Source organism: Bactrocera dorsalis, chromosome 5 (genome assembly GCF_023373825.1).
Source record: "Bactrocera dorsalis isolate Fly_Bdor chromosome 5, ASM2337382v1, whole genome shotgun sequence".
Taxonomy (NCBI): domain Eukaryota; kingdom Metazoa; phylum Arthropoda; class Insecta; order Diptera; family Tephritidae; genus Bactrocera; species Bactrocera dorsalis.
This window is the reverse complement of record NC_064307.1, coordinates 4,325,241-4,345,761: the sequence shown is the minus strand read 5'-3', so window position 1 is coordinate 4,345,761 and position 20,521 is coordinate 4,325,241. Positions and strand designations below refer to the sequence as shown.

The following is a 20,521-nucleotide window of genomic DNA, read 5'->3' as shown; positions in this document are numbered from 1 at the left end:
TCTTTAGATTAGGTATATGGGGGCTCAAGAAAGCACTGGCTCGATTCAACCAATTTTTGATACACAGAGATATGTATTATTATCAGAAAAGTATTATATCTGAATTTCAATTGTATATCCCATACATTTTCCGATATTTTCGGTCAAATGTCAACTATAAATAATTGTTTCTTGATTTGTGTACTGGAAAGGGAAAGTTTCAAATGGAATTAAAATCTGCGCTATATAGGAAGTGGGTGTGGTTGTGAAGAATGCAGACTACTAAATTTAACAACCATTTATGGTGTAAAATTTTATGTCTCTGTCGTATTTAGTTATTAATTTATCGTTTTTTTTAGTAGCTTTTATCGGCACCGTTATATGGGGAGTAGCCGGATTTTTCTTCCGATTTCATCTATTTTTACAGTGCCGATAGGATTTATTCTGAGTGAATTTGGTTATTGTCACTTAAGTGGTTCAGGAAATATGTACATTAAAGTTATAAGAAGGCGGAGCCAAGCCCCATGTTTTTGCCGATAGATGCCCCTTACTACTGTGATCCTCTGCACCAAATCACAGTTCTATTTTACGGTCATTTACGAACTCGTTCTTAATTTGCAATACTTCGTGAAGTATTAGTTATTTTATTACTCAAAATCATCCAAAAAGTAGATTTAATGAAATTCAAGAAGATTAAGTGATTAAAATCTGGTATATCTGATGCTAAGCTCTCTGTTGTAAAGAACGCCACTCCGAAGACAACAGCAAATAAAAAATCACGTCAAATACATGGCGAATTGTTCCCTCTGCTTTCTGTAATAAATATTTAGAATGTAAATACAATGTTTATTTTAGTAAATAAAATAATAATTTGTTATACTTAAGTACTCGCAAGGAACTTTGACTCAAAATGAGAATAAAATTGTAAATATAGACAAAGTTTTACTAAAATTTAATCTAATTTAGTCTACGTATTTTTTGTACAAAAAATGCACTAACTTGCACATACATACATACTCAAATAAACACACATACGCGCACTGTGTAAATGCATCCACGTGTTATTTATCAACTAGTAAGTAATTATGCAATGGAATTGCATTATTGCATCATATTTTAACTGCATAAACCACAAATAATTAGGTAATTGCAAGCAATGTAACTGTAAAACTATAAACAAGAAACTATTACGGCAAAAAAGCATAAGCTATTTACGATTAGGGAAATTCATGGTGTCAGCAGCATTGAGCATAGGCGTTATAAAGCTAGCTATTTCCTGCTGGGTATGTATGGCGTATGCATTGCGTAGCATGCATAGAAATTTTTATATGCTTGTACATTCAGTACTCGCTATCTTTTTATTGATATACATTTATATATGTATATACTATATATAACTATCGCAAAAAGTTCACAGACTATTTAGTTTCGCTTACTAAACAGCAAACACCATAAAAATGCAAATAAATATTAGATTTTAGGTTAAGTAGGCGCGATAAAATTAATTAAAGCCTTTCATGATTTTAGCCATGCACATATAGTATGTATGCAATACGTACTTGCATACATATTCATAGCGTAATTCATAAATTTGCGTGCGATATTGCTGATATACATATGTACCGTACTAAATTATATAACATATTAAATAATAATATAAAAACAATACTAATAAAACTAATTGTTCGAGCAATTGAAATTTTTTCAAACACATAAATTTAAATTTCAATGTACCAAAAAAAATTTTTTATTTTTTTCGATAATATTATAATAATGATATATGTATATACTCACCATATATTAATTTCAATTAGAAACTCTAAACGCTATTAAAAGTTGTTATTATATTATTATGTTATTATTCGTTTATTTATTTTGTAATTGTACTACTTCTGAGCAAGAAGAATTACGATGTGTTGGAAACATTTATTTCTCATAATCATCGTACATACTGAGCTGATTGTAATTCGCCGGCATCAACTAAGAAAATAGCTCTGTTTTCTTAAGGATTCACAACACAATAAACCAATGAACTTAAAAGCATTGTAATTTAACTTGTATAAATCTGTACATATATATGTGTACATGTATATAAGTATATATACTGAATAATGCATAGGTATACTCTTTATGATCGTTAATTGCCGCGAGAAATATTTAAGCGCTCTTATCTTTTGTCTGCGAAACGCCAATATTTCTCTTTAAATCCCATATAAACTATATACATACTCGTCATTTATATGTACATATCATATAAATGTATGGTTAACACACATTTCCACTATGAGTATACTATAATTACGGACTTAAATTCTTTAAGTAGAGGTTTGGCCGAACTTTTATTACCATTTGTGTTCGAAGCTTTGCTGTTTCTACAATTTTGGAGCCGAATAAGAACATTAAATTGAGTGGACTGGAATCGAATCCGAGGTATGATATATACCTCTGAACCTCTGAACATGGTATTTCTTGGCATAAAAAAGTGTACATAAGAATTAAAAACCGTTAAGATATAGCTGTGGTGAAAATGTGATATTTACATAATTTATTTTATCAAATATAGTTATAATAATACATATATATGTTCAGAGTAATGTTTACACGTCATATCCTCAAGAAGTTCTCTTACTATTTAATAGTTGTATAAAGTTTAGTAAATTAAAAAAAAAGTTTTAAAATTATAAATTAAAATTTTTCTTAATGATTTCCCATTATACCGAATGGTATTTAAAAGAAGCTAAAATACTTCAAAGGACAAGAAAAATATATTTACATACAATTATTTACCTCAATCAAAGAAAACCGCAAAAAAATATTAGCTTATGTTTTAAAATATTTAGAGGTGATGTCCAATTTATGCCTGCTGTGTTTTAAGCTAAATTCAATTGTGTGAAAATTAATATAATACTAGCTATACAAAATATACTACAAAAGCGCTTTGATCTCTCGCTTTTTACTCACATGCATTAACTTACCGTATATAGTATATACAGGGTGTCATTTTAGCAACAGCAAATTCAACAGTCAGTCAACACTGCTGAAAAACAATTTTTGCAAATTTGCTTATATCCAACAAATGGTGAGACCTGGAAATCTCAATTGTTTTATGACAAGCATTTTAGTAGAAGTATATAACATATTATATCAATCACCACTATCTCATAGCTCTGTTACCTTACAAGAATTCAATTTATTAATAAAATTTTACGAAAAGTCCACAAAACATAAGAATTTGGTCAAAATGTCACACCAAACACAAACATGCACCGATTTAATTCGCATGAAAATATCTAAATTTCAATATACTTACATACATTCTTTGTATTATTAGTAAAGCTCACATTGTATATGCATAATTATATATGTATATATTTATTGAATTGTTAGAAATTCTGTTTAACTATCACACCATATATCCACATATACATTGTATGTCCATAGGTGTCTATAAACATGAATATTTGCAGTTGTTTATACTTACCATATAATAATGGCTCAATTAAATTTTTAACCAAGCACCACTAGTAAAAAGAGCGATATGTACCCAAGTGTACTTAAATACATACAAACACACAACCTCAATCGCGTATCTACAGAATCATTCTAGAGATTTAAGAGCAAATACACATATACAAATACAAAATTATAAGATACTACTTAAGCAACGCATTCGGTCTAGCATAAGTTTGGCTGGCAGCTGGAGGTTAGCTGGTTCAAAGAATTCAACGGTTCTGTTGAAAATCAGACTTTCGGTGCATTTGTGATTTCCCTTCCGGACAGACCGCCGAGCGACAGAAATTCATTTTCAATTCTGAATGGCAGCGCCTGCTGCACCATTTCAACTTCTCAGATATAATCCACTGTCGAATCAGTCATAAGGTTTAGAATCAAGAGCGAATCCAAGCAGTTCAGTGCAGTGTCGGTCGGTACACATTCACTTTTATCAACAACTGTGTGTACAAACAAAGCTGCGAGTCTCAAGCACGCAGCAGTTTACAATAATTATTCATTTTAACACTAAGCGCGGAGCTAAACGTCTGATTTGAGTGTGTTTGAAGCTGTTAAGTGCAGTTCTGTAAAAAAATTAATACAAATATACTTTAAAGCTCGTTTTTAATTTTAATTGTCAGCTTTTGGTTTGTTCGTTTGTTCGTTAATTACTTTTCTTCCGCCTAATGACCGGTTTGGCTAAGCGACGAGTTTAAAATAACTTTTTCGTGTGTGTAATTGTGTTTTTTATTCAAAAATGTTTCTTCAGAAAATTACGCGCAAACATGTGATAATATTGCTGAGCCTTTGTACTGTAATAGCTGTAATTCTCATATATTTCTACACCACCACTGGTCGGCGTGGGGAAGATGATAGGTGGATAAATGACGCTAATTGTCCCACAGTATCAGTGAACACCTCGAAATCCACGCTAAAGCTGGTGCATATGGTAAGTGTTGGTAAAGAAAGTTTAGTCTTAAATCGAAATTTTAATAAAGCTTAATTAATTATAGTATTACAGACCGATATCTGATAAAATATAGTTACAACAATAATTCAGTTACATACAATATATGTATATATTCAGCGTACTCTTGACATATGTACAATAATGTCAAAATTTCTGTTACTATCAGATAATTGCATAAACCTTGGTCACTTTTGTCAATAAGTGCTGTTTTGCATATAATAGACACGAAAAGGTCCTAACAGACATTTACTCTTCCATCACATAATAACAATGGAAATATTATTCTGGTGTTGTTATCTTCATGTATGTATTTGTGCTTTTATGCAGCTTTGGTCCAGTAGACAATTCAGAACTAAATCAAATCAACAGCAATAAGTCATAACAGCTGAACAAAAATGCAATGATAAAATGTTCATGGGTAATATAATTACAAGCATTTATGGCTTTTGGTATTAATCAGAATGCGAGCGAAAACCCCAACTCAAATCTGCCGCTTTTGCAGTGAGAAAAAGCACCGATGACATACTGAGATACATTTTAACATAGCGAATCAACTCGCCATACTTGATTAAAATTACAATTTGGCGGTTGAAAAGTTCGAACAGTTGGAAACTCTAAAGTTTCATTTTGTAGTCCGGTTTAATGTGTGTTCTGAAAATTATTTTCACCTTTTTTAAAACATGAAATTTTAACAAATAAGGAAATCTAAGTTCGGAGGTAACAGAACATACGGAGGTCACTCAAATAAAAAATATTACTATGCTCGTTGCAACATGTTGTGAGAGTATAAAAACAAAATTTTAAATATATTATATTTACGAAAATAATTTTGAAGCAATTAAATGGTTAAAATGAGTTCAATTCATTCAATGAATTTCGCAGTTGATTAAAGTAAGAGGGGAAGTCCCTTTAATCGTACACTTATTATACTTGTATTATGATACATATACATATATAGGACATGTACTTTCTCGTTTCGTCTTTGAGTCACTCAGGACTTTTAATTAGGTGTTTCTTTTTTATCTTAATTAAGAGATTTTCGGGTCACACAAATTAGTATGTAAAATCTCAAAAATGTGAACAAGCAATGTCAATAAGCAATTAATTGGAATAATTATTTATGATTTTCGCATAAACATTCCCGAAATATTAACATCAAAATATTTTTACAGACAATATTGCTTGAATTATAAAGTGGATAATAATAATAATGAACCATATTTCACAGGTGTTTCGTCATGGTGCGCGTACTCCGGTAACCACCTATCCGAATGACCCTTACGTGAACGATACGTTTCATCCCACTGGCTGGGGTCATGTGACAAATGTGAGTATCACATGTGGTCTTTCACTTTAGTAACAATAACTGTATTGTAATTCACTTTTTTGCTTTACATATTTACTTAATATCAGAAAGGAAAAATCGAATTATATCACCTTGGAGAGTGGCTACACAGGCGTTATGGAAAGTTTATGGAACCGCACTATTCACCGGAGGTATGTTTAATATGCGTTAAAAGACACTTTTTTAATACCATAAAAATTAATATATATACTAATTACCTAATGCATCACTCCAGTACGTTTACGCTCAATCAACGGCATCGCCGCGTGCACTAATGTCTATGTCCACCGTTCTAGCTAGCTTCTTTCCGCCGCGCGGTACCGATATGGAATGGAATACCGAATACAATTGGCAGCCAATACCTGTTTTCTCAGAGCCCTTAGAGCAAGATTCTGTAAGAATTTAAAACGTTACTACCTAGAGCTTGTACTAAATGATTTCTTATTGATTTTCAGCTACTTTTGGTTCGCACACCCTGTCCGCGTTTTTTCGAGGCGCGCGAAGAAGTATTTCAATTACCGAAGGTGAAAGCAGAATTGGCTGAGCACGAAGATCTATTTCAAAACTTGACCAAATTGACTGGCGTGCCTATCAGAAATGCCGATGATGTCAATTCCTTATACAACACTCTATTAGCGGAGGTGAGTAATCACTATACCGATCTCTAAGATTATACAAAAATTGAGGAAGCTGTTTTTTGTATTTGTAATACAACAACACAAAAGTTACAATCATCCTAAACTAAAAGTTGAAGTATAGTTGTAATCGATATATATACAGGCTTTGTCCGGAAAGCAAAGCGACTGATTTTCGTCGGCCGTGTCTGTACTTCGGAGCGTGCGCGCACCGACTGGATTCGGTATAGAGCGTTCCTAACTAACGAACGAGCAGCTGGTCAGTTATCTCCGAGCACATGGAGAATCAGGACAAACATTTTCGCTCGACGTGTTTCGGTGAGTGGTGCAAGTCGAAAATGCAGCGTTCGTTAGAGCAGAGGTACGCGATTCAATTCTGTGTGAAACTCGGTAAATCTGCGACAGAGACATTTGATATGATCAAACAGGCTTACAAAGATGTTGCTTTAGCAAGAAGTGCTGTGTTTCGGTGGCAACAGGGCTTTTTGAAGGGCCGGGAAGAGATCGCTGGTGACGACCGTGCTTTGAGACCTGCGACTTCGATAAATACCGACAATGTGACTCGTGTGCTCTAATTTTTGAATTCAGACCGTCGACTAAGTATTCATTTAATTGCGCAGATGTTAAATTTATCAAAATCTGTGTTCATGACATTGTGACAGAGCACTTGAACATACGCAAGGTGCGCGAAGATGGTCCCAAAAGTATTCACTGACGACCAGAAATTGCGACGAGTGGTAGTGTGCCAAGAAAATTTTAACATGCGTGAAAGTGACCCCCAATTTTTGAATAACGTAATTACAGGTGACGAGTCATAACTCTTTGAGTATGATCCTGAGACAAAGTGGCAATCTTCCGAGTGGCACACGCTGGCAAAGGGGATCCATGCAGCAATGCTTGGAAATCGAGCCGGCAGCGTTGCAATTTTTTAAATCGTCTCAGTCCTATTACTTTCCGGACAAAACCTGTATATCGGTAGAAACAACTATTTCAAATAATTTAACCAAACGCATGATTTGGCGCTTTAAAAAGTTCACAACTTTTCAGCCTGACTGAAGTAATTTTATGCCCTCCAATTGGCACCAATTTCTCATGTTTAAAAATCGAATAATGAAAGTCTTATTTATTTGAATATTTAGCAAGAGTTCGGCTACACCTTACCTTCGTGGACCAAGGATTACTTTCCTGAAAAATTGCAATTTTTAGCCGAGCAAAGCTTTATCTATAACGCATACACCAAAGAAATGCAAAAGATTAAAGGAGGTCCCTTCCTTAAAAAGATGTTTGCCGAGATGTTGGAAAAGCGTAACGGCAAACTTAGTCCCGGTAATCGAAAGCTATTCATCTACGCTGCCCATGACTGGACGGTAGGCAACATAATGGCGTCGTTGAATCTGTGGAAAGGTCAAATGTTGCGCTTTGCGGTCACACTTATTTTCGAGTTGCACCAAAATCAGCACACCGGCGAGTACTATATTGAGGTGCGTTCATGCTTACATACTTGGACCTACTTAATTGCATGGAGAGTAATGGTTTTCTTTTGATGTTTTGCAGATTTATTTACGAAATAGTGAGGACGGCTGTGCTGAGTTGCTGTCGGTGCCGAATTGTGGCGCGCAATGCCCGCTGGATAGACTAATTGACTTGAATGCTGATGTCATACCTAATGAAACGTATGAGGAGCGTTGCAAAGCGAAAAATGCTAATTTCGTTGAGCCGCCAAAGCGTGCGGTGGAACGTGATCCGAACTCGAAACTTTAGTAAAAGTTATGTATACAACAAGTATTAATATTAAGTGCAGAAAGTATTAACATATTTAATTTATGATTACTGTTATGTATTTTCGAATCTAGTTGAAAAGTGTAAGAGTAAAATAGTACTAATTATTTTACTTTTAATTGATGAAAATTAAACTTAAACTATTTTAAATAAACATATGCAAATGTTATATATTTTGTCGTCTCTCTTCATCTAAATAACATATTTAATTATATCCGTAATTTTTTGTTGCTTGATAAGGGTCCATACCTTTTCAGCGAGATTTTTACTGCTATGCCTTTAACTGTTCCGCTTAAAACAAAAAAAAACTAACGAGATGCTGCTCGTCACCTAAATTTTATGAAGCCGAACCAATTTTGTGCGCTTCAACCTAAAGTTTTAGGTTGCCGTCTAGATAACATTGTATACATAGTATAGCCTATCCGCTCTCATAAGATTTTGTTCCACCACCTTCTTTTTAGTAACGACCTATCCCTATGAAATGTTATCTGTTTACAATTATTGACCTACACGACATAGGAAAATTTAAAATAAAAATTATTTACGATCATCTCGCTAAGTTGTCGAGTCGTAGGTCGTAATGAGATGTCAATTGCACAAATGTGATGACATAACAACATCTAATTAAAATTTAATAACAAGACTTAAAATAGCTAAGTAGCTGCAAGACACTGATACCGGTCTTTTTTATGAACATTATTTGCTTAGAACAGATAAGCCATAGGTACATCCATATATGTATATTATATTGCAATGCCTGAGAAAGGTTCAAGGTAATAAATTGCATTCGAACACAACGTGATATTGTTTATATAAAATGCATTTTTAATTAGTAACAGTGTATTGCAACCTTTCAAAAGACGCCTTCTATAAAGTTCTGCTACTGCATTAAATACTAGAGGTGGTACGAGGTACTTTAAGCTGAGAAAGAAACTATTTTTGAAGTTTTACAGGAAATTAACCAAAAGCTTAAAGAAAGGGCTGAATTTGAAAGCAGTCATTGCAAATCCAGCCTTATCAAAAATATTATTTTATCCTAGCAATAACGTAAAGCCATGAATTAGGTATCTTTATCTACAAAGAAAATTGTCTCCCTTCCAGAGTTAGTTCATTATCAAATGTTCGGTAGAAATATCTTACCTCGAGGTCATTTTTTGATAAAAAAAAACTCAGGTGCTGTTACGCAAATATCATTTTCCACTATGACTTAAATGTACTACAGCTCTCAGACTTTCATACATCTGATAAGAGTTTAAATTCCACTTGGTATTATCATTCAAAATTAGTGTTGCTCCTAACGAGTTTAAATTTCAGTTTCTTTCAATAATTATTCATGCCTCCAAAGTCACTGTATTAACTATTATTGACGTCACTTAATGCTTTTCAGACACGTGCATAATTTTATGGCCACACATGTGCTGTCTCATTGTGAGTATGGGACAAAACATCGTTTAATATAATAATACGCATACACAAATGATATTGTTATTGAAGTCTTATCAAAACAATTAAAATTCAAGAGATTGTAGAATAAGATTTAAATAATTAACCAAGTGTGTGCTTTAAGTCGAACTTCTAATTTTATGCCAGACTGTCACGTGTTGTCGACAGACACAATCTTCATTTAAATGTTTGCCAAAACAATGAAATTCATTGATTTTGGTTTGTATTAATTTTATTGCTTTCGCTCGTTTTATATTCAATCCTCCTTTAAGATTTGGGCTGAGTTGACATACATACATATTTACAACTCACATATACTATAAAGTGAATTAAAGGTTCCGATACATACATAGTTAAGTCTTGTGGTACATAAAAGATTTTATTTGCAATTTCCTGATCTCTATGATTTACCCAAGGAAATAATAATAAATAAACTGCGCTTTATTTAATCAAAATTTAAGCTGCGATAAGATAAGCGTAGATTTCATTTCAAAATACAGTTTCATTTACTTTATTAACAAAAAAAATAAAATGTGATTTTGATTTCAATATAAATAATTCTAATTATAGCGGAATAATAGTTGAATTACTACTACATATGTATATAATTTGCGAATATTGGCGTCTATCATACAAGACAAATCTCAACTCGGCTTATCATTCTGTCCTATTTGCTTTGCCTAGTAAGAAAAGCCGAGCTTACTCGTGCAAGTCTCGTGCTGTTCAAACTGACTAAGACCAACTATGTTTTATTCTCAGAAATCACACACTAATAATATCAAGCTTATACAACATGTACAACTGCAAACGTAACTGTTCTTTAAGCGCTTATGTGTTTGTGAGTATTTAAAAGCGCTACGCCGAAAAGGTTTGCGCTTATTAGTGATTATATAGCATTACTGTAAAGATAACCCAGGAGTTTTATGAGAAGAATTAGAAAAACTTGGATACGAATGGAATTCGGTTATTATTTATTGGAACGGTGAAGGATATAGGAAAAGCATTGATCATACATAGGCTAACTGGAAAGGTGTTTTACATATATCTCTATATTCCTATACATGTAATATTCTACAACATGATTTTTTTTTTAACTACGAACAGCCGTTAAGATCAATTACAATCATTTTTCTCTGAATTGAATATAGGAAATAAAAAATTTTTAAAATCTTCAAAAATGCATTTCTTTATTTATTTTCTGATTTTGAAATGCAACTAAAATCTTGGTATTTAAAGAAATGGCTTACTCATATATGATTCGCTATTCTTATTTTATTTCACTCACACTTGAAATTGCGCAAAAAGCACCAAACGTGGTGCTTCCCGAGTGAATTTCGTAATATTTTTTTTACGTCGAGCCTTGGAAGCATCCGCATGTATACATAACTTTTTACGTTACATTGCAAATACAAGCAAAGTTGCGCTTGATTAAGGAAACGGAAGAATTTTGAAACTGCAATCGCAATTTCCTTCAAACACCCAATAATAGCCGCTGCCCGCCGGATTCCTAACGATAAACATATAACTCATTACAAGTGCCTGCAATCTTTCAACAGTCTACCCAAAATAAAATGCAATTAATTATTGTTTTATTGACAAAATGGTCTTATTGTTTAAATGTTGAAAGAGGCGTATAAATAACTTCATTACCTGTCTACCTGTGAGCACGGGCCTTTTCATTAAGAACACATATGCACATCAATACATACATATACGCGTGTAAGTACACAGCTGCCGCTTTCGCGCTGTTCCTTGAATCAAAAGTTCCTTCGTATGAGTAGACAGCGACCATGTGCTAATTTTGCGGTTTTAAATTGGGAATTTTTTACTTAAATGGGAGCGAGGCAGTAATTTTTGCCTTATATTAAGTTCAAATTAGTGCTGTGCATATGGTATACGTCGTCATGTGTAAGCGTTTAGACACCCGCATTATATTCGGAAAAATATGAATTTATACAAACAACCAACGGCTTGACATACATACCATACATACTTGTATATATAATCGTTTAATAAATAAATAAGCAAGTGAATATAAATCGACTTACAAAGGTGTAATTTAGAGTTGAAGGGCAAAGTGAAACCTACTCGTGCTTTTCAATTCGCTCGAATGCAATCGAGCTGGCGAAAAAAGGTACACGAAACAACAACAATAACAACAATCAAATTAAACAAAATAAATAAATTATTACGTTGAGCGGAGAGTTCAACTCGAATACAATAGGTACTCGCATTTACATACCTACCTATACACACAAACATGTAATAGATCATAATGAGAGAACAGTAAAATCGACGCGAAGATAACAAGTGACTGCGTTTTCATATGCTATCTAACTTATCCACTGCCAGTTATTCGACGCCGGAGTACGCGGATCGGCCGCTCGACTGCCAATCGCTGCGCGTTGAACTGACTAACTGTCATTTTGCGGAGTTTCCTTTATTATCGCTAGTGTGTTTTAATTTCTTTTATTCTGTAGTCTCTTTTCGTGTGTGTTTTAATTGTGCAAAAAAAAAAACAAAACATGGTAGAGAATGAATGGGAACGACATCCAGGTGTCTGATAAGTGTCATAGTTCTTGCGACCTATGTATGTATGTATATATAAATGCAGATAAAATGAGTTAAAAGTAAACAATAATGTACCTATAAACTAGATGTGTTTTATGTGCCAGCTTTGAAGAAAATAAATAAGAATTGCTTATGATTTGTGGAGATGATTAAGAATGTTAATTAAACGTTTAGCTAATCAGTGCACGCCTTATACATTTTGACAAACATACAAATATCCATATGTACGTTTATATTGTGTGTTTGTAAAAAATCTTAACACTTAATAGCTCTCACCTTACGTCAAACCGAAATTTTGGTAAACCTGTTATAAATTTAATTACCGTTAATGCATACGCTAACAGTCTGGCCGGCACTCTACAATAGGTGCACGCGTTCCGCTTTTAAGTGGATTTCCAAAAATTATAAAGCGTTTGTAAAGCTTTAGTGAAAGTTTGGGAACGGGAAGGTGAAGGTAGTGCTTGAGCTGTTGCAGCGGCTAAGCTTGGCTGTTTTGAAATATGATAATCTTCAAAACATCTCTACATAGCTAATTAAGAATATTTTCATTTTAACTCAAAGTAACCTCAATGTGCTTGTTAGCGGATCGAAGTTTCATGAAACAATTTGTGCTCCAATCTGGCTGGCAAAAAAAGTAAGGATGTTAGTAAGAACTCATTCTAAGGCATTTTTAAATCTAGCTACATTTTTATATACCGTTACAGTTTACTTTTTTTACATATTTCAAAGCAGACCAAATTGACCATTGAGGTAGGAAATTAAAGGTTAATATAGAAATTTGCTTGGATTCTTAAAGCTAGGATTTTTTGAATAACTTGGATCAGCTTGAACAGAAAAGTTGCGGTACACTGTAAAAAATTTTGTCCGAAATGAATGTTTTACGCTTTCACAATAGTCATATTCATGTCTTATTACTGTTTCACAATGCAGGGAGAAAATATCAATATTCAAAAAAAATTTGATCTTCAAATAAACATTGTACATATATTCAACAATATAATACAGTATCGCATAATACTTATTGATTCATTAATTTTACATACACCTTTCTGAATCATAAGCTCAACGATAGTAATTATATATGTAAGTGTGTGAATATAATGTAATTCAGCAAATTCTTTGATAATCATAATTACAAGCTGTTCAATTAAGTGCATCTATAATATTTTAATCCGTATTGTTGAAACACTTCAAATTGTAAAGTCATTTATTGATGAATTGTTCATTTGTGCAGATGTAAGTGCGCAAGCATGTAAATTATAATTTAATACATTTCTGCTGAAGTTGAAAACTATCATAACTACATTTTGCTGTGAAACTTTGAATCATTTTACAGTTAACCTCTAGTACATGTGTAAATGCATGCTTTGAAGCTGAATTTGAGGTTTAATCAATCCTTTTGAAGACTATTTGGGGCACAAAAATAAATTTTAAACAGAAATTGAAGTCGTTGCCACCACAAGTCATTAATTATCGAACGCGTTTAATATAAAATAAAAAAAACTACAGTTTCAAAAAAAACCTGTCCATCGAACTAAATAAAAGTGTAGTGTATTTCAGCTGCGACTCAGACCAACCAACTGTGTTAATAATTATCATTTCTCTTTTTATTTTAGGTTTTAACACTACATTAGAATATGGAATAAGCACAGTACTCACACGATTAGAATGTATGCACATACATATGTACGTATGTTAAGCCGCACACCTATACCTCTCTCACATACACACAATCATACATACAAACATATGTAGATGCAGGCTAAAGACAAGCAATTTTGAAAAAGAAACATATGTATATGTACTACAGCGATCATACTTAAAAACAAGCAATATTGATAAAAAATAATATAGAATATTTGAAATTTTCGTATAAAAGTAAAATCTGAAATGTCGCGCACACATTTCTCTAATAAACATCGTCTAGCTATGGCTGGCGCAGCGGTGGCGGTGGTGCTTTTATTGTTATGTTTGCTAAGTTCAAACGTTCTTTCATTCGTGTCCGAAGACAAAGCCGATGCTGATACTTTAGAATTACTACATGTGGTGAGTTGATAATACGGTAAACGCGCAAATGTGCTTACTAACAAACATATGCAAATACTACGCACGTTTGGCTGGGTGCAATACTCCAGCACATGACAAAGTCGCACTTGAAACTGCTCTATGACAGTTTTGTTTTAATTACATCTCTAAAGTGATAAGTGATAGTGTTTTATGTGAGGGAAGTGCATTTATGGGTGTGCATGTAATAAGCTCGTGTTCACTTATAATATTGGTTTTATAAGTCATCAATATAATCGGATTGACAATTAAAGTGATATTGGACGTGTTTTAACTGCGGTTATTTTTGTGAAAAGTGATCGACAGATTTACGTTTAATAAGAAAATACATTTCAATAGCGGACTTTTTCAAATGCGCACTCAATGATATTTTATTTTATACTATTAATACAAATACAGTGTTTAAAAAAATTATTCATTCGCAATGTAAAATAAACTCATATATACTATGCCACCTTAAGTATAATGAAATAAATACCAGGACGTGCTCATCCATCTCTTTGTAGAGTTCGACGACATTTTAACTAATATGTATGTATGTCGGTACATGGCGGGTTCTTTAAATTTAAAACTTCCTCCGAATAGCGCAGGGGTTCGTTAGCAGTTTTTCATGCTAAAAATGCAGACTAAGATTTTCCATTACCGGTGAAGTGGCAATATTTTTGGTGTGTGTAGGACATATTGTAGTCATCAACAATTTTTTTGTTTTTAATTTTGAGTGACTACCAAAACAAAACTGAAACACACATACTATTCTATAATTCAATAATAAATGTGAATTCAATTTTTAATATTTTTTTGCAAAATTTTCCTTATTTGTTAAAGCCTCAATTTTTTTAAATAGTCTCACATGAAGTAGTTACATCCAGAAAGATTTTGTTAAAACTGGTTTGAGTTTCTTCAATACACAAAATCGTATAATCACAAATTGCCTATTTCGATTTAAAGACGCCTTGACTTGCATTAAAATTTAAATGCACACCATAATGTTTTAAGACCAGTGAAAAGTTATATTCAATAATGACGCTGTCCTTGAATTATGTTAATATTTTTATGTAATTATTTATGCACACATCATTGTGTACAATTTTCACTTTTTATACCATGTTTACTCAAAGCGCGCGTCGCATATGTCTCAGTTCTTATCGATGCCCTTAACTCTTTAATTGCGATCACACGAAAGCGCCGTGATTGTTTCACATACAAGAAAATAACACCCGGTCGTTCTGCATATTTTGTAACATTGTCTCGGACATTAATCTCTGCCAAAATGTGTGAAGGCAGTTTGTCAAATAATAAAGTTATCCATGCAAGGACTTGATATTACTCGGTGTGTTGTTATGGCAACTGTAAGGATTAGTGGTCTGATAATGGCGGTACTGGAAAATGAGCAGCTTTTTGGGGAGATAAGGACATGTGCAAAATTTTAGATGGACACCTCAAAAACTGAGTGACAAACAAACAGACGGACAGGCCGACATGGCTAAATCGACTCTGCTCATCATGCTGATCAATTACATAAATATTTTATAGGGTATCCGCCGTTTCCTTCTGGGTGCTACTAACTCCGTGACAGACTTTATATACCCTTCTTAAAGTATAAAGACGAATATATGAAAGATTCAAAGTTATATAATTACTTGTATATATTACCTAAATATGTATGTATACTTATGTTTATTGACCGATTTATGATTATCATTTATAATTCTAGGTTTTCCGACACGGACCACGAACACCCGCAGACACATATCCAAATGACCCACACATTAACCAGACCTTCTCTCCTTTCGGATGGGGGCACATAACCAATGTAAGTCATAGCTTGAATAAGTCATTTTTTCTTTGATAATTACTGCAAGGAAATTATGCGATTTTTATTTATTTTCGTGTACTTTTATAATATATTTTAGTTGTTTCATAGTTTATCCTCCGACTTACATTTTTACTAACAAACTTTTTATTTATATTATATACCTCCTCCTTCCTTCTATGTACATATGCTACAAATGGTATCGAAATTTATTTGACGGAAATCATTATTCACAAAAACGGACTTCAACAACCTGCCTCTTATGCAGAACGGCAAGCGTGAGCTATTTGGCATTGGAACGTGGCTGCGCAAGCGTTACGCAGACTTCATGTCGCCATACTATACGCCAGACGTAAGGGCAGGTCAGCACAGCGCTTGACACCGGAAACGGAATGTCGCAGTGTGGTAGTAGTTTAGCATCGAAAATCAATGTAATGCGCACTCCATTCCGGTCAAGCGCTGGCCGGCAAAAATGTTTGGATGCATTTTATTAGCAATTCTGTTGCTACGATTGTAGCGTGGTTGTACTAATATTTATGTAATGATAGTATTTGTTATTGTTTTTTTTTTTTGTTTTAACAGCAGGCACACGCTCAAGCAACGGGTGTTGCACGCACCCACATGACACTGCAGACGGTGCTGGCGAGTTTGTTCCCCCCAAAAGATACGCCCATGGAATGGCATCCGAAATATAATTGGCAGCCGGTGCCGGTATTTTCGCAGCCACTCAATGAGGATTCTGTAAGTCGAGATTTTAACATCTTAATGTGCCAACTGCATTCGATTTTATATATATAAAACTGTGCAAAATATGAAATTTATAATTATTTTTGTATATCTTTTTACAGTTACTGTTGGTGCGCACACCTTGTCCGCGTTATTTTGAGGCTTTAGGCGAAGTTTTAGAGTTGCCAAATGTAAAAGCGGAAATTGAACCATACCTCGGCATGCTGAGCGAGTTGTCACTCTTAACCGGCATGAATTTAACGCAACCCGAAGACGTACAATCGCTTTACCTAACACTTCTAGCAGAGGTAGTTATTCAGTCCCCCATAAAATAATGAAATAAATACTAATTATAATAGTTTAATTACGTATATATAGCAAGAATTTGGTCTAAAACTTCCGGATTGGACGAAGAGTTACTTCCCTCAACAAATGCAGTTCCTAACCGATCAAAGTTACATTTATAATGTTTTTACGCCTGAGATGCAAAAGATAAAGGCTGGACCATTTTTGCAGAAAATGTTTACGGAAATGCAGGAAAAACGAGATGGCAAACTGAAGCCACAGACTCGCAAAATATTTATTTACACCGGACATGACACGACAGTAGTCAATATTCTGTCTAGCCTAAAAATATGGAAGCGACAGTTGCCACGTTACTCGGTTATGACTATTTTTGAATTGCACAAGAATAAGATTACCGGAGAGTATTATGTAGAGGTGAGTTATTCAAATAGTTGAAAATTCAGCTGTCGAATCGTCTTCAATGCGATCTTATGTGATTTTAGGTTTACTTCCGAAGTCATGCCAAAGCGCCGTTAGAGAAGCTGACAGTACCAGGCTGTGATTTTCAATGCCCCTTAGACCAACTAATTGAACTAAGTGGTGATGTACTTCCAAATGAGCCATATGATGTGCGTTGTGCTTCAAAGAATGAAGGTTTCACGGAGCCACCGCTCAAAGGACCATAAGTGATATATACATAGAAAAAAGTATTTTTATAACGCGTAATTTAATTTGTAATATTTTATTTATTGCACGAATATTTAAATTTAATTCAGTTTTAAGTTCTTAATGAAATTGTTTGTATGTGGAAATAAATTAATTTATAGATAATTGTTTATAATTTGGATTTTTGAAATTTGCGAGGAATTTTATGTAGATTTAGGAGTTTTTAAATGAAGCGTTAAGAGCAATATTACTTTCTTAATTGGAAAATGCATAAAATGATAGTTCAAAAAATGTGTACAACTATATATTTAGACTATAAAATTTCTTCAACACCAATACTTTTCTAAGAGATGCAGTCTCCTGATATGAAATATGCTCATTCCCACAGAATCATGAGAAATATATCTTGGAAAAATAACTCTTGTCTTCAATATGTAAAAATTCAGTTTTTACGTCCAGCGCTGAATATTAGTGAGACGAGAGAAGAGAATGATCTAATCAAAATTTACTTTCAAGGAGTTATCCCAATCTCACTAAGAAAGGGGCCACACAATTAGTAGTTCATTAGCTCTTTCAAATACTAAGACGAAACTATGTTAAAGGTTTCCTTGCTTGGTTAGTGAACTCTTACAATTTAGAAAAATAAAACTTTACAGCATCAGGTTAGCGAAGTCGGATCTTAAGTCAATCTACGCACGGTGTTCCGAAGCTCAATCTACTTCTAGGCGAGCACATCAAGAACAAATAACTCAGATTTATTTTGGAAGCATTTAATGAATGAAAATTAAAGTTAATCCTGAGAAAATTGATCACTATTAATTTAGAAAGCCCGGATTTCGAATTATTTATTGTTATTGTTTCGAAAACACTATTTGTTCCACAATTTTAAATATTATACGCACTTTACCCACACACTTACATAAAAACACATTGCTCAACTAATAAATTTAAATTCGTTCTACATACTAAAAAACGCGAATGACTCCAAGGGCCACAATTAAGGAAGGAAAAAATGCAGACCAACTCGCTCATTGAAAGCAAACGATATAAAAATGCTTTGTTTACTGAAAATACTTGAAAACCCACACACACACATGTATGTAAGTGCACAGTAGCAATCTCAATGCAGCAAAAAACACTACTCGGCTTCGAAAGGGAAATGCAATTTAAAGTTCCCATTATGTTTTTCAAGAGCCGCTCAGCATTAGTTGCAATTTTTGCAAAACTGAAACATCACTTCATTCTCTGTCCTTTCGCCGCCCCCAGTGCAAGACCCCGCCACTACTTTACACTCTATGTAGTATGTATGTATATGCACAAACATATCTGGGAGTGTGTATACAGACCCAAACACACAGCAACCACCTTCAACAAATCGGAACAGCAGCATTAGCATTTTCGGTTGAACTTAAACTTCATTCGAGTTTTGTTGGTGCGCATCTACGCTGCCGTTGAATTGTAAAGTTGGGCAACATTAGATACGCCTTATTGACTAGCACTTTTTGTGATTTAACATTTGTGCTTCAGGTAGTTGAAACTCCGTAAATTTGTAGCGTACTTGTGAAAATTCTCTAGACCCTCTCAATTTGTTGCTTTGCCACGTTTGGCGCTACCGAATCTCCGCTACTGGCTATACTTCGGCATAAAATGTATGTATGGGTATGCAAATCGTTAAAGAACGTACATTAGTGGAAATTTGTTGGGGTATACGCATGCATACTCGTGCACAGCATATACATATGTATGTACATATGTATGTATATGTTGATATAATTAATGATTACTAATGGCTTAGTTGATAGATAGGAACGTTTGAAATTATCAACGTCAAATGATTGATCTCCGACTGTCAGAGCAGGATGCGTCTCGTGCGTAACTACAAATCGTTGAGTTCTGTGTTAACTGTACCATTCAAGTTGCGGTGCGAATCTGAGAGACGTATTTCAATCTATTTCCGGAATAAGTCGTAGTTCACAATGTCTGTTAATAACAATACAGTATAAAACTAGATAAGCAAAGAATCAAAAATGTCTCTTATCGACCAAACAAGAGTATGCCGGGAGCATTCAGACGATTTTAAAACTTTATTTGAGTATAGTTTCCTTCTAAACTGTTTTTCTGCGTATTCGCGCACTAATTTGGACCTAAATATAAGTAATTTGGGAAAAAATTTTAATATAGTTAGAGGAGCAATCGCTCAGAGGAAATTTACTTGCTCAAAGTTTTCAGATTTTCTTCATCTAAATCAAATTAATAACACATATACGAGTACATATATATATACAGTTCGTAACTCCTCCGGTTCCGGTATGCCCGCTCGACGCACCAACTACTTAGCATGTAAACGAATTTCGATATACCTTCTATGATCCAGTGCGAGTAAGTTAAGCAATTGAATATATAAAAACGTTCCAGTTATATTCTTCACCGAAAGAGTAAAATTTCGAGGCCATCATCATATATTTCACATCATGGGGTGAACGCTGGCTAAAACAATGAGCATGCACATGAATGTGGCTTTACTTTGTTTGAAGATGAGTCAAAATTTGCGAAAACAAAAACGAGAAACTGAAACGAACGAACGATTACACTTTAAATGTGACCACCAAGGAATAACCGACTGACGGCTCAGAGAGGAGCCGGTGTGGAAATGCGAGCAATAAGGGAACGCTTCATCCAGCAGTCCTTTTGGGTTTTGCTTTGCGATGCAAATTTTTCAATCACTTTGTAGCTTTGCTGCCAAAGTGACAAAGTAA

General features: G+C 33.9%; 1 protein-coding gene across 1 annotated transcript; it reads left to right on the top strand.

Annotated features, from left to right (window-relative positions):
- Positions 1–3,670: 3,670 nt before the first annotated feature.
- LOC105232627 (uncharacterized) lies at positions 3,671–17,940 on the top strand. Its single transcript, XM_049457688.1, has 14 exons — positions 3,671–4,417; positions 5,667–5,765; positions 5,852–5,935; positions 6,019–6,177; positions 6,239–6,424; positions 7,558–7,899; positions 7,973–8,178; positions 14,080–14,257; positions 15,990–16,088; positions 16,357–16,440; positions 16,671–16,829; positions 16,937–17,122; positions 17,193–17,534; positions 17,603–17,940. Exons 1-14 carry the CDS (start codon positions 4,226–4,228, stop codon positions 17,783–17,785), a joined length of 2,499 nt encoding a protein of 832 aa, XP_049313645.1. The 5' UTR covers positions 3,671–4,225; the 3' UTR covers positions 17,786–17,940.
- Positions 17,941–20,521: the final 2,581 nt, after the last annotated feature.